This window comes from Aquarana catesbeiana, linkage group LG02 (assembly GCF_042186555.1).
Source record: "Aquarana catesbeiana isolate 2022-GZ linkage group LG02, ASM4218655v1, whole genome shotgun sequence".
Lineage (NCBI taxonomy): Eukaryota > Metazoa > Chordata > Amphibia > Anura > Ranidae > Aquarana > Aquarana catesbeiana.
This window is the reverse complement of record NC_133325.1, coordinates 513,148,612-513,163,291: the sequence shown is the minus strand read 5'-3', so window position 1 is coordinate 513,163,291 and position 14,680 is coordinate 513,148,612. Positions and strand designations below refer to the sequence as shown.

The following is a 14,680-nucleotide window of genomic DNA, read 5'->3' as shown; positions in this document are numbered from 1 at the left end:
ACCTGGCTGCACCCCCCTCCTGTCCACCTTGCTCCATCCTTCCCCCACCTGGTTGCACCCCCCTCTCCTGTCCACCTGACTCCATCCCTCCTCCTGGCTGCACCCCCCTCTCCTGTCCTCCTGGCTCCATCCTTCCCCCGCCTGGCTGCACCCCCTCCCCTGTCCACCTGGACCAGTTCTGGTGCTACAGTTATTGAATTAATTTAGATTTTTTTTGGGGGGGGGGCGCAAGTAGCTGGTCTCGCCTAGGGCGCAAAATAGTCTAGCACTGGCCCCGGCAGCCGCCTAGGGCGCACTGCTACCTAGGGTGCCCGGCCACTGGTGTTCCTACTCGCTTCTCTCTACAGCAAGCAACTAAGTCTCAAAATCGGCGGCGGAGGACTGTGTCTTTGTCCTGACTCCCGAATGAATGGAAACAAGCAAACATTTATTGATGGGCACTGGTAGGCTGCATTTGATTGGTGCTGGTGAGGCTTCATTGATGGGCGCTGGTGGGCTTCATTTGATGGGCACTTCATTAAAAAGGTGGGATATACATGGGCAGGGCAAAGGGAGTGGAGTCAGGGGTGGAGCCAATCGGGCACTGCAAAATGAGGTTTCGCCTAGGGTGTCAAAAATCCTTGCACCAGCCCTGCCCACATGTGTAACTCTATACTCATGTGGGCTGCACAGATAAGAAAAAGGAGGGAATTAAAAGCTTAGAAGGCAACTGAATTTGAGCATGCGCCATAGAGGACACCAGGGGTTTAACATTAAAAAAAATGGGCTGGGGGAGGCTGGAGATCTGCTTTAATATTAATACATACGAATGTGTTTTTTTGTCAACAGTGGTTAATTGTTTAAATCCACATGTGCCCAATGGGATAAAGATATCTGGAACTTCAGGCCCATATACTTTGAATTCCATTGTGAGATTCACGTGCCGAATAGGCACTCATGTGTTGCATGGATCTGACACTATTAAATGTAATCAGAATAGTCAGTGGGAACCTGCTCCTCCAAGATGCCTTGGTAAGTAATTTTAAATAATATTTTTGTACAAATAAAATGGATTTGTGTCTTTGAGTTATATGGAAAGTTGTTTGGTCTCTCCCCAATATGCATTTACCATGATACATATTTTACTTTATTATTAGTATTTGAAATAAAAAAAAATTAAGTTTGTACTGCCAGTTCAAAACAATACTTAGTTAAATCCATATTGACCAATATCCAGCAAACCATGTCAAGAAGGTGATGTAATGAATAGATTATTTTAAGCCTTCACAATAAGTATTTTTTTCCATATCTCGATTCAGAAATATAAACCAGTAGGAAGGTTTAATTCTTCCCTACTATCAAAAACAAAATGTCTGGAGATAGGCGTCTCGTGTTTGAAACAAACTAGACTTGGTGAATCTTTTGCAAAACTTTCCAGTCAGTCACAGCACTTCTGGTGACAGGCTGACTGCTTCGCAGTTGGCAGTTGACATTTTGCTAAGCATACTAATAAATAGATTTTGGGTTGACTTTAGATTATTCACTGTTATATTTCTTATTGTACAGCATCCTGAAGTGATCAGGGTGTTGATCAGCCAAACTGAGATTTGGAGTGATTTCACTCTAGAACAGGTTATCATTTATTTTTTAGGTCTGCAATTGCTTAAAGTGGTTCTAAAGCAAACATATTTTATGTCTATGCATCCTCTGCATTAAGGTAATTCACATCTAGGGTGCAGTTCTTCCTGAGCCTACAGAACTGCCCCTTGGGAATATTTTTAATCTACTTTCGATGGTGGCAACTTTAATAATGTAGATAGGAATTTCCAGATGAAGGTTTGAAGTGGGTTTTAGATGTTACCCGACCATCAATATTAGATCCAAATCCAGAAAAGCCAATGAATTCGGAATCTATGCATGTGTAAAGTAAAGGCCTAGGTTCTTGTCATTACAATAGTTTACAAAAGGTTCAGTGGTAGACAGGGGCAACCCAAATAACAATAACATCATCAATATACCTGCCATAAAAGATGTGTGCTGCCAAGGGGCTATTTCTTCAGATACAGGACTCCTCCCACCAACCCATGCTGAGGTTGGCATAACATGTAGCAAAGGACACGCCCATAGCAGTGCCTTGTATCTGGAGATAATAACCCCCTTGGAAATTAAAATAGTTGTGTTCAAGGCAGAAGCGTGTACTGAGGGATTTATGTATACAAGGAATTGCCATCACGTGATAGGTAGCCAGTGGTAGGATTCCACCTAGGTATAGTTGACCAAATTGCCAAGAAGTTGTAGGGAGTCACAGATGTAAGAAGGGAAGGACTGCACCAGAAGTTGTTTGAAGAAATGTATGTACTGGGAGAGCTCATTGCTTATGCTCTCCATGGTGGCTATGATGGGCCTACCAGGAAGGTTATGATGGTTTCTATGCACCTTCAGTAGATGTTAAAAATAGGTGTGCTTGAATAAATCTCCTCCCTCTCCTTTACCACTTCGGTCCGATGCTTAAAAAGTCAACAGTTTCTCCGGAGGGCCAGCTTGACAAAGGGAGCAGAGCCCCTGAAATACATAGCAGCCTGCCCCTCCATCTGATGTTGCTTGGACTCCTGTAAGCAGCACGAGTTACGGCCGTAGCTTACGATGAGTCCCCCAGACCGGAAGTTGTCCAATGTTCTACTGGGGAAGAGCAGAGTGCAATTACAAGTAGCTCCAGAACAAATGAAATGGCTGGGCCAAAGCCGCAAGGACTCTCAGCTGTGGAGAAGAAGAACACCGCATAGGAACCTGGAATGTAAGCTCAATGAATCGGGGTAAGCTGGATGTGGTCAAACAGGAGATTGCAAGATTGAACATCGATATCTTGGGAATTAGTGAACTAAAATGGACTGGAATGGGCGAATTCAACTCGGATGACTACTATATCTACTACTGTGGTCAAGAATCTCTCAGAAGAAATGGTGTAGCCCTCATAGTCAACAAAGAGTGAGGAAAGCAGTACTAGAGTACAATCCCAAAAACGACAGGCTGATCTCAGTCCGTATCTAAGACAAATCACTCAACATCACAATAATAAAAGTTTATGCACCAACCTCTGATGCTGAAGAAGCTGGCATTGAACGCTTTTATGAAGATCTACAACACCTTTTAGAACTCCAAAAAAGATATCCTTCTAATAATGGGAGATTGGAATGCTAAAGTAGAAAGTCAAAGCATATCCGGTATAACTGTTAAATATGGTTTTGGGGTACAAAATGAAGCAGGATAAAGGCTAATAGAGTTTTGTCAAGAGAATACACTGGTAATAACACACTTGTTTCCAACAACCAATATGGTGACTCTATACATGGACATCACCGGATTGTCAATACAGAAATCTGATTGATTATATTCTCTGAAGCCAAAGATGGATAAGCTCTATACAGTCAGTCAAAACAAGACCTGGAGCTGACTGTGGCTCAGACCATGAGCTTCTTATGCCAAAATTCAGGCTTAAATTGAAGAAAGCGGGAAACACCACTAGACATTTCAGATACGATCTAAATCGGATCCCTTGTGAATACTGTGGAGGCGACAAATTTAAGGGATTAGATATGATAGACAGCGTGCCTGAGGAACTATGGAAGGAAGTGTGTAACATTGTACAAGACGCAGCAATGAAAACCATCCCAAAGAAGAAGAAAGGCAAGAAAGCAAAGTGGCTATCTAATGAGGCTATACAAATAGCTGAACAAAGAAGGAAGGCAAAAGGCAAAGAAGAAAAGGGGAAAATAGAACCAACTAAATGCAGACTTCCAGAGGATCGCAAGAAAAGGCAAAAAGACATCCTTAAACAATTATTACAAAGAATTAGAGGAAAACAACAGAATGGGAAAGACTAGGGAGCTTTTTAAGAAATTTGGAAATATCAAGGGAAAGTTTTGTGCAAAGATGGGTGCGATAATGAACAAAAATGGCAAGGACCTGACAGAAGCAAAAGAGATAAAATAGAGATGGCAAGAATACACAGAAGAACTGTACAAGAAAAAGCTGAATGTCCCATATAACCACAATGATACAGTCGCTGACCTTGAACCAGATATCCTGGAGAGTGAAGTCAAGTGGGAATTAGAAAGCATTGCTAAAAACAAAGCTAGTGGAAGTGATGGTATCCCAGCTGAGTTATTTAAAATCCTGCACTCAATATGCCAATAAATTTGGAAAACGCAACAATGGCCACAGGACTGGAAGAGGTCTGTTTACATTCCCATACCAAAGAAGGGCAACGCCAAAGAATGTTCAAATTACCGTACGATCACACTTATCTCACACGCCAGCAAGGTTATCCTGAAAATTCTACAAGGTAGGCTTCAGCAGCATGTGACTCAAGAACTACCACAAGTACAAGCTGGATTTCGAAGAGGCAGAGGAACTAGAGATCAAATTGCCAACATTTGCTGGATCATGGAGAAAGCAAGGGAGTTCCAGAAGAAGGTCTACTTCTGCTTCATTGACTACAGTAAAGCCTTTGATTGTGTAGATCACAAGAAGATGCAGTATATACTGAAAGAAATAGGAATACCAGACCACCCCACCTGTCTTCTAAAAAAACATGTATGCAAATCAAGAAGCAACAGTTAGAACAGGACATGGAACAATTGACTGGTTCAAAATTGAGAAAGGAGATGAGATATGCAGATAATACCACACTAATGGCAGAAGATGAAGAACTACTAAAGAGTCTCTTAATAAAGGTGAAAGAGGAGAGCGCGGGGCGTGGCCTGGGGAGTAATGGAGTAGGTCGCATAGAGCGAGCTCCACTGACCTATACTCCTCTTTAAAATCTTGACGATATCCTGTGCATCCTGCACCCTGCGATACACCCGAGGATCTCCCCTGTATTATCTGCAGTATTTGAAGTCTGCCAACCCGCTGGGGTGCCGCTCGAGGCCGCTGAGACACGGACCGCCGGATCAGCCTTGGCTCTAGGAAAGGCCGAGGCTTCGGCCTAGTTCCCAGAGTGGCGGCCATCTTGCTGCACCCGGCGGAGGCCGCAATACATTGTACTGGCCTCTTGGAAGGCTGGGAACTCGCCCATTAGCGGGAGGACCCTCCGGATTACCCCAGGCCGCTGCAGAGGTACTTTTCTACCCAGTGTTGGCCCTGAGACGGGCCGCGGTTTCGGCCTGTGTTCCGGAGCGGCAGCCATCTTGCTCCACCCGGCGGAGGCCTGGAGGAGTTACCCTGGCATTTCTAAGAGTCCTGTACCCCAGCCCATTCTGAAATATCCTCTGGGCTGCCTGTGACTGTACAAATTCAAGCACATCTAACATTGCCTTTGGGGAAGGAGCGAGACTTAGGCCTAACTCCTGGCGCGGCGGCCATATAGCGCTGTCTGGGGACGGCTCAGCTGTCTGCACTCCGGAGCAAAGTGAGAACATGTCCCCGCCGAAAAGAAATTCCGTGGCGGTGGATAAGTTGGCGAAATATCGCCATCAAGATCAAGACCCCCAAAAATGGCGAAGGCACATGTTCAGAGGCAGGCCATCAGGGCGCAGACACAACTAAGGTCCTGGATGCTATTGCGGCACTGCAAGGGACGCTCACCTCCAAAATAGATGAGGTCAAGATTGACATTTCCCTGCTGCGCCAAGATCTATTGAAGGTAAAAGATAGGGTTACAGAAGCCGAGACACGCATCAAAGCGGCGGAAGACATCCTGCACCCCCTGAGTCACACCACGGAGGACCTGCAGCTCCAGATTCAGCAATTACATGCTCACCAAGATGACATGGAGAATCGTTTGAGACGCTGCAATCTCCGGTTCATCGGTTTACCTGAAAAGGCTGAAGGCACCAACCCTGCTGAATACTTGGAATATCTTCTGATTCAACACTTTGGTAGACAGGCCTTTTCTGTTATGTTCGCGGTGGAACAGGCACACCGCATCCCAGCAAAGCCTCCTCCTGTGGGAGCCCCCCCCCCCAGAACTTTTATTCCCAAGTTTCTTAATTTCAGAGACAGAGATAAAATCCTTCGGCTAACCAGAGAGAAAGGTAACATCACCTTGGGCAACGGCCATGTCGCAGTGTTTCCCGACTTCTCTAATGAAGTCCAAAGGAAGCGAACACAGTTCCAAGATGTTAAGAGGCGGCTCAGAGCGGCGCACCTTAAATATGCCATGTTGTTCCCGGCCAGATTGAGAGTCGAGGAGGATGGCAGAGCCATATTCTTCGAGGACCCGAAGGCGGCAGCACACTGGTTGGATTAACGCGGGCGTCCAGATGGCTGACCGGTTATGCGGCATGTTACTGTGAGTACTGTCACTGATGTCGACTACTGGCAAGGCCCTTCCTTCTTTTAATTGTCCCCTCTGTTGTGGGTGATATTCCCAATCTACTATCCTCTTCTTTTTACCCCCCCTTTCTATATAATACACGCATTACTGCATATGAGAACGGAGACTCCCCCCCCCCCCCCCCTTTTTTGAAGTTAGGGAGTCCAACCCTTATGTTCCCTCTTTGGGGGGGTGAGGAACTTGGGACATTGATAATCCTGGACACTCAGATTTGGGCCTGGAGTTATTTGAACCATACCATACCATAGAGTATACCATCCTGTGCATCTTCTTGCCCTCACAACATACTTATGGAGATACCGTAGGGTGGAGGCCCCATAACTCTAGTACATCCGGATGACTGTGTATCCTTACAGCGAGAGACTCACTCTGATGGGACCATTGTGCACATGTTATTTACTTGGAATGTTTTTAAACAAGCACTTATTACATATGCAACATGTTGGTTTAATTACGAGATGGGTACGTTGTCTTGGTGTGGGGGGGAGGGGCCGCCCTGCCGATTCGCACTCGATATATGGGCAAATGAACACCATGGCAGACATTACGTTTATGATGTTTAATGTACGGGGCATGCGGGATAAGATTAAAAGGACAGCAGTGTTACAATATTTGAAAGGTCAGGAGGTGGATATTGTTGCATTGGTGGAGATGCATGTTACAGGTCACTTACAGGCGGCCCTGAAGTGTCCCTGGGTGGGCTTACCACAGCACCCACACTAATATGTCTAGAGGGGTAATGGTGTTGATTGCAAAATCTACACCTTTTGAACTGGTCTCCATGGTGTCAGATCGGCAGGGTAGGCACCTCTTACTGCATGCAATTGTGGGGGGAGACCCCTTGTTGATACTACAAGCTATATTCCCCCCCATACAGGTCAGATGTGGTCGCAGAGGGTCTCACATTTATAACGTTGTACCTGTCCATACCGGTAGTGTGGATGGGGGACTTCAATTACACGATAACTCCATCCCTTGACTGCCCGGCGCGGGCTGCAACCAGACCTGAGGAACCACAGCACACTAGGCTGTACCGTACACTGACTGAGTTTGCCCTTGTTGATGCGTGGAGACATGCTAACCCCACGACTAGAGCATACACATGCCACTCAATAAGTCATAATACCATGTCCAGGATAGATTACATTCTTGTTTCCAGGGCCCCTTTTACCAAAGGTCACAGGCACGGGATTTGCTCCTAGGATCCTGTCAGACCATTCTCCGTGCTGGCTGACGGCTTCCTTGCGAGTAGGCTCTCCCACCAGATGCTGGCGACTAAACCTTCATTGGCTATCTCTTCTTAAAGACCATGACTCCATCGCCAGGGAGCTGCTCTTCTTAGGGTATACAAGGACCCCATGCCCTTACCACACACTTGGATGACTTTAAAACTCACGCCCATAGAATATTATCCTCCAGGATAAATGGGTTAAAACGAGAGTCTAATGCTGTACTTCAACTCACATCTGACAAACTGCAAGACTTAGAAGAGGCCTATAGTTCTAACCCGACCCTTGAAAACCTGGACAGAGTGAAACTGCAGACCCGATTAGTCACGCAGCTGCACATAGAGGAGGCTAAACAGCGTGGTTTTTTTTTGCAGGCAGAGGGTGTATGAGCAGGGTGAAAGGGCGGGGAGACTGTTGGCCTTTTTGGCTCACATGGACGACAAGCCCCCAGTCGTGGTGTCACTTGTTGACCCAGACGGGTGTAATATAACGAACCCAGAACAGGTGGCAGCTCAATTTAGACACTTCTATAGTAATCTATATAGATCCCACCAGGCGTACAGGCAGAGGGAAATTCAATCGTACTTATCTTCCATACAGTTCCCCTAGCTGAATCGAGAACAAGTTGAGCTACTTGAAGCACCTATTACTGAACACGACATCATGGAAGCGATCGCACAGCTAGCTAAAGCTAGAGCTCCAGGGATGGATGGATTGCCCCTGGAATTTTATGTCACTTACTCGGATATAATGGTCCCCAAGCTGAAAGTCTTATATCAGTCTATATTTGATCAGAATTCACTCCCCGAGTCTATGCAGGAAGCCCAAATTATAGTTCTCCCCAAGCCAGGAAAGGACCCACATCTCCCTAAATCCTACAGGCCTATCTCACTCCTACAGGTAGATATTGAAATCTTAGCTAAAATCCTGGCTTCTAGGTTAAACACTGTTATCCTAACTTTAATTTATGCGGACCAAATGGGCTTCATGCCGGGGAAAAATACAGCCATGAATATTAGGAGACTTTATATGAATATTCAAGCCCGACACGATAATTGGGAACGAGGGTGGTGGTGGCATTGGATACAGCTAAGGCCTTTGACTCCGTGGAATGGCCATTTTTGTGGGAATGTCTGCATAACTATGGTTTTGGGACACATTTCATAAAATGGGTGCAGCTGCTATATCAGACACCCAGGGCGAGAATCTTCGTGAATGGATGGCTTTCTGAGCAGTTCCCACTTGAGAGGGGTACTCGCCAGGGGTGTCCCCTCTCTTACTGTATGTGCTGGCGGCGGAGCCACTGGCCATTGCCATCAGAGCACACCCCGATATTCAAGGTCTACGACGGGGCCCTACGGTCGATAAAATAGGAATGTATGCTGATGACACCATACTATACTTAGCAGACCAGGGACCATCACTACAAGCAGTGTTAAGACTTATTGAACAAATGGGGGGAGATTCGGGCTTGCGCATAAATTGGGACAAGTCTCAGATTCTTCCAATCGATGTGTTCCCTCCCCCTTTCACAACTCCCCCGCTACTGCTCGCTAGAGTATCCAAGATTAAATACTTGGGGGTGGAGGTAACTAGGGACCTGGTAGACTATACACCCCTGAATATAACCTCTTTTGTTTAACTTATTAAAAGGTAAAACACAGACGTGGTCCAAGTTGCCATTAGGGGTGATGGGGCGCGTAAATTTAATTAAAATGATCATACTGCCCAAAATTCTTTATCTGATATGGCATGCCCCCTATATATTCCCCTTAAAATCTTTAAACAGATGGAAGCTATCCTAAATTCGTTTGTCTGGGGTAATAGTAGACACAAGCTAGCCTGGCAAACCCTTAAAAACCCCACAGATATGGGGGGGTGTATCTCTCCTGGTCCTGCAGGACTATTATTTAGCCTCGCAGCTTTCCCACATGTACCACTTCCACACGTCGGAAATGCTACGCTATAGATCTCTGGTTTGTGACAAACCGGGACACCTGGCGTATACACCCATTCAGGCTATACTTAGGGGAAAAAAAACGTCAAGGTCCCTCTACGCGGTACAACACGGGCATGTTGCTACATCATCAAAGGGTATGGGAAATATCTCTAAAGAAGCAGAATGTGGGGACATTTCATTCCCACACCCCACTATGGCTCAACAGTCATATGCCGGAACTGGAAACAGTCCCAAATTCGATGGTTTGGGCTAGACATGGAATATTGTATCTCCATCAGGTCTTGTCCACCTCCAGGCTCAAGCAGTTTCAGACCCTCAAGGAGGAGTTCTCCCTTCCACACCAATTAGCGTTTAAATACCTGCAGCTCCGCCACGCACTTAGAGCCCAGTTGCCCGACTTGGATGTAGAGATGGAGCGCCCCCCCCCTGTGCTGAGTATAGTTATGGGGGGTGACCCCTCCAAACTTATATCACACCTATATTATACAATAAGACAACGAGGTGCAGCGGCTATTTCACACAAGGCCAAAACAGTATGGGAACAGGACATAGGACTTATAGATGACACTGACTGGACCGAGATTTTAGAGGGAACCAAGACGGTGTCCCCCAAGCTGTCTGATAGACTGACACAACTGTATATAGTACACAAAGCCTAACTGACGCTGGTGAGATTGGCAAAGTTCCAGCACTCGCCGGACCCGACGTGTCGCCTGTGCAGAGCTGAATCAGGCACGTTTTACCATCTCATATGGAGCTGCACACATATTCAGGCTTATTTGATGCAGGTTGTCCGTTTCCTCCATGATAATATGGGATCCCCTGTGGTGCTGGACCCTAAGTTATGTATTTTAGGGCTATTGCCAGATGTGGAGGTGGACAAATAGCACACAGTTTTCATTTTTGAAACATTATTCTTAGCACGCAAAGTAATAGCGCAGAGATGGATGCAGAATATGCCCCCCACACTACAGTTGTGGAAAAAAGCAGTTAATGACACATTGCCATTTAAGAAACTGATCTACACACACAGGGGCTCCGCGCAAAAATATCAAAGATCTGGGATAGATGGTTGGAGGACGGGGAGACCTGTGTATAATGGTTCCAAATCCAGTGCAGCGTTCCCCTACACCAAAAACACAACATATTTATATGTTGGACTGTACTGTTGCATAACTTATGACATATGTGAATATATGTGTATGCATGCCCTGTAATATTTCTGCATATTTAATTTCAATGGCACAATATGTATCTGACCTTCTGTGGCTATATGTACCCGATTGATTTGTAAAATGTGTGTTATATCAATAAAGTTGTTTTTTTCCAAGTAAAAAAAAAAAAAGAGAGCGCAAAAGCTGGCCTGAAATTGAACATTAAGAAAGCTAAGTTTATGACAACCGGTCCCATCACTTATTGGCAAAAATAAGAAGAAATAGAAACCACGACAGATTTTATCTTCCTAGGCTCCAAGATCATGGCAGACAGTGACTGTAGCAATGAAAGTAATGCCGCGTACACATGAGCAAACTTTTCGACCGGACTGGACAATTCGACCTTGTGTGGGCTTCATCGGACCTGCAGCAAAATCTGACGGACTTTAGATTTGGAACAGGTTTCAAATCTTTACGTCGGAACTTCGCCAGACCCAGTTCCTATCGAAAAGTCCGTTCGTCTGTATGCTAGTCCGAGGGACGCTAGGGCAACTATTGGCTACTGGCTATCAACTTCCTTATTTTAGTCCGGTTGTACGTCATGTACGAATCCGTCGGACTTTGGTGTGATTGTGTGTAGGCAAGTCCGTTTGTTCGGCAAGTCCGTCGGAAGTCTGCCGAAAGTCCGTCAGATAGACCGTCGGATCAGCCCGGTCGAAAAGTCCGCTCGTGTGTACACGGCATAAGAGATGCATAAGAGGGAAGAAAACAAAATGGATAGATATCATCATCGAAACAATGAACATAAAGATAAGCAAGCTCCAGGAGGCAGTGGAGGACAGAAAAGCCTAGCATGCTAAAGTCCATGAAGTTACAAAGAGTCGGACACGACTAAATGACTAAACAACAACAAATTTAGTATTGTAATTAGGCAATGGGGAGTAATACATTTAATTTTTAGAACCTCACTCTGTTGTATATAGTCTGTGTTGAGTGTGACCATCCCCACCCTTTCCTTTTTATAGCTGATGAAAGCTTGGGGAGCTGTCAGGATTGGTTGCAATCACTGGGTCATCATTTTTTTTTCTTTCTGGCAGGTTGGCAGCCAGTGGGCATCATGACCGCTAATGAATTTACAAGGAGAGACCTATTTTGCCATTTCGATTTTTAAAAAAATAAAGGGCTTTTTAAAAGTGTGAGTGTCTTTACTTCTAGATTGCAATTCTTCTTTTTTTTTTCTTTTATGAATTGGTAGGGATACTATGTGCCACCTACCCATTTATGTAGGTGGACCGTATATGAGGTTGTTTTTAAAGGAGGCTTGCAGTTAACGATAAGGGGATCCCCTGGCAAGGTACCTACCCATGTTGAGAGTATGTGGAGGGCTGCACACTTGTTCCTCCTCTTCTGGCCTGTCAGGATGTATTCTTGGATAAGGATTTAGTATGAAACCTGGGGGGGACTTTGTGACCTTGTATGTTTGATGGATGCCCCACTGTCAGAATACAATAGCTCAGCGAGACTGATTCCCCCATCCACATTGAATGTGTGGATGGGGGAATTGAGGCATTGTCTTTCTTTCAACCCACTGGTTTAATAAAAAAAATGCATAATGTACTGTATGTGCTGCTAAGGATTTTGTATGGATTTTCTAAGCACCTCATGTGTTTTGTATTTTTTATTTTTTTTTTTTGCATTAGGTACACCCTTAACATCTATACCAGACTCAAAGGTTCTGGTATGCATTTTGGGGACAACTCCACATTTTTAAAATATTTTTGCTGTATGATGTGCTATAGCAAAAGTGAGATTTACAAAGGAAAAAAATAATATAGTTTAAATTACCGTCAAATGATATTCATTGTCCGCTTCTTAAAAAAAAAAAAAAGAAAGAAACAGCACAAAGACCCCTCCAAAAGTCCTCCAAAATACATATCAAACCCTTGAAGGGCTCTGTGTGCTGTTCTGCTTTTTTTGTTTTGTTGGGGTTTTTTCTTTAGAAAGAAACTGGCAATGATTTCATTTGTCTGCAATTTTATATATTTTTTTCATTTGTAAATGTTAGTGCTACTGCACCACTTCCTGTACATCAGAGAGATGCACCTCCTTTAGAGGTCCTAAGGTATGTACAGTAAGTTAAAGGAATTGAGCATTTTTAATGTTCCATTTTAAATATTTAAAAAAATCTGTGCTCCTGGCCAAATGGAATTTTCAAAACTCTTTTTTTTTTTTAAACTTTTTTTGGATTGATACATGTGCCCAGCCCCTATGCTATTTTTGACACCCCCTTGCTTATTTGTCTAGAAAATGAGAAGTTTTAATTTGACAGTTTTGGTTCTTATTGACTTCAGTGGGGTTCGGCATCCAAACGTCGATGTTTATCGGACCTTGTTTGAACCGAACCCAGGGGAGTTTGACTCATCACTATTTGCCATAATGTACCATTATGCCATGTAAAATATGACTAGTGCTCCTGTGCTCAGCCTTAGTTCTGCTTTAACTCCACAGATTTATTAAAATTCAGCATCTAGCACTATAGTGATCTCTTAATTTAAAATTGCAAATAAACTAGATTAAATTGTTCCACTCCTATAATGATGAAAGGTATTTTGTTTTTGGGGAGGTTGTTAGAAATGTTTTTTTTTTTGTCATAGTTTAAGGAAATTTGTATTATAACACATTTCATGTTTTCATATTGGAATATTTCCTTAATTGATGTTAGTGTTATTTGTGAAACAGATCCTGTTTTTTTTAGTTGTATCAAAATAAGCTAAATTTTTTTTTTATTATTTTTACAGTATTTACTGTCTAAAATCCTACTAAATTTCTCCCACTTTGGTAAAATAACATATTTGCTTCTATTATAACTAAATTTAGGTTTTCTTTCAGGTGTTTGCAGGGATGTTCCTGACATCGATTTTGCTGAACCGGTAGAACCTACAAAAGAGAATTTTTTTGTGCAAGGCACAACACTCCAGTTCGGGTGCAAGAAAGGTTATGATCCTGTACCAGATGCAAAAAATGTTCTAACGTGCTTAGGGAGAACATGGACTCCACATAAAACATTTTGTACACGTACGTATTTGTGGAATACTTAGCACCTAGTCCTCAGTATGAAAATGTATAACACTCCTGGGTGCCAGGTCCATATCTCCGCTGGGGTGACTGAAGTCTGCTATCCTGATCTTGGATCCAGGTGGAGGTTTAGATTTCCCGCTGCTTGCCACCAATGTCACGGAACGTCCCACACTCCGCTTGAGTGCTTCCATCAGTATACCGCTTCCTAAGTTCTGGAACACGAGTCCAATGGATCTGGCTATAGGAACCCCCAAGAACTAGACAACACCAGTCTTGGCGTACATCAGGACTAACTCTTTATTTGAGATCTCACACAAATTTATACAGCAGGATGACTCAAAGCTAACCTAATTAACATGAGCTAATTTACTAAAAAATGTACTCAGACCAGATGACTCAGAGACATGACCTGTAGGACACAGACTTGTGGGCACCGAGCTTCACACAGTAGTATAAACACAATAGCAGGAGCTAATTACAATTAACAATACAAACAACAATCTCCCCTCCTCCTCAGCCTAGTCATCAACAGTTCGTCTCCTAGCCAGTCCTGGAGGCTAATGTGATCAGCTCGCTCAATTAACAGGTTGAGTTCAGAATCAAACAAACCAATAATAGTCTCTACATACATCCTGGGAGATATTGTGGACAAATATTACTGTCCCATTTTAAGTAGTCCAAGATATATTTTCTCACTCACCCTGTGCCAGGATAGCACAGGGTGACTTAGACATAAGAGGTATATGGGGAACTGAAACAAGGACATCCCCTACTTTCCAAGGGATTCTGAGTTCCATGGGCCCTCCCGTCACAACTCCTGTATTTAGAATCCATTTCAGAATTTTAACTCCAAGCATGTATCCCATATCTGCGTGATTCAATTCAGAGCACTACGTGCAATTTCTGTCTGCTGCCTCATTTCTCTAATATCTGTATGAGTCAC

At 44.1% G+C, this 14,680-nt stretch overlaps 1 protein-coding gene across 1 annotated transcript in view; it reads left to right on the top strand.

Annotated features, from left to right (window-relative positions):
• Window positions 1-14,680, top strand: part of LOC141128475 (C4b-binding protein alpha chain-like) — a gene marked incomplete in the record, with an annotated part of 860,616 nt that overhangs the window by 111,617 nt on the left and 734,319 nt on the right. Inside the window, 2 exon segments of the mRNA XM_073615781.1 lie at window positions 829-1,011; window positions 13,549-13,734. Of these exon segments, the coding sequence (XP_073471882.1) occupies window positions 829-1,011; window positions 13,549-13,734 (369 nt within the window).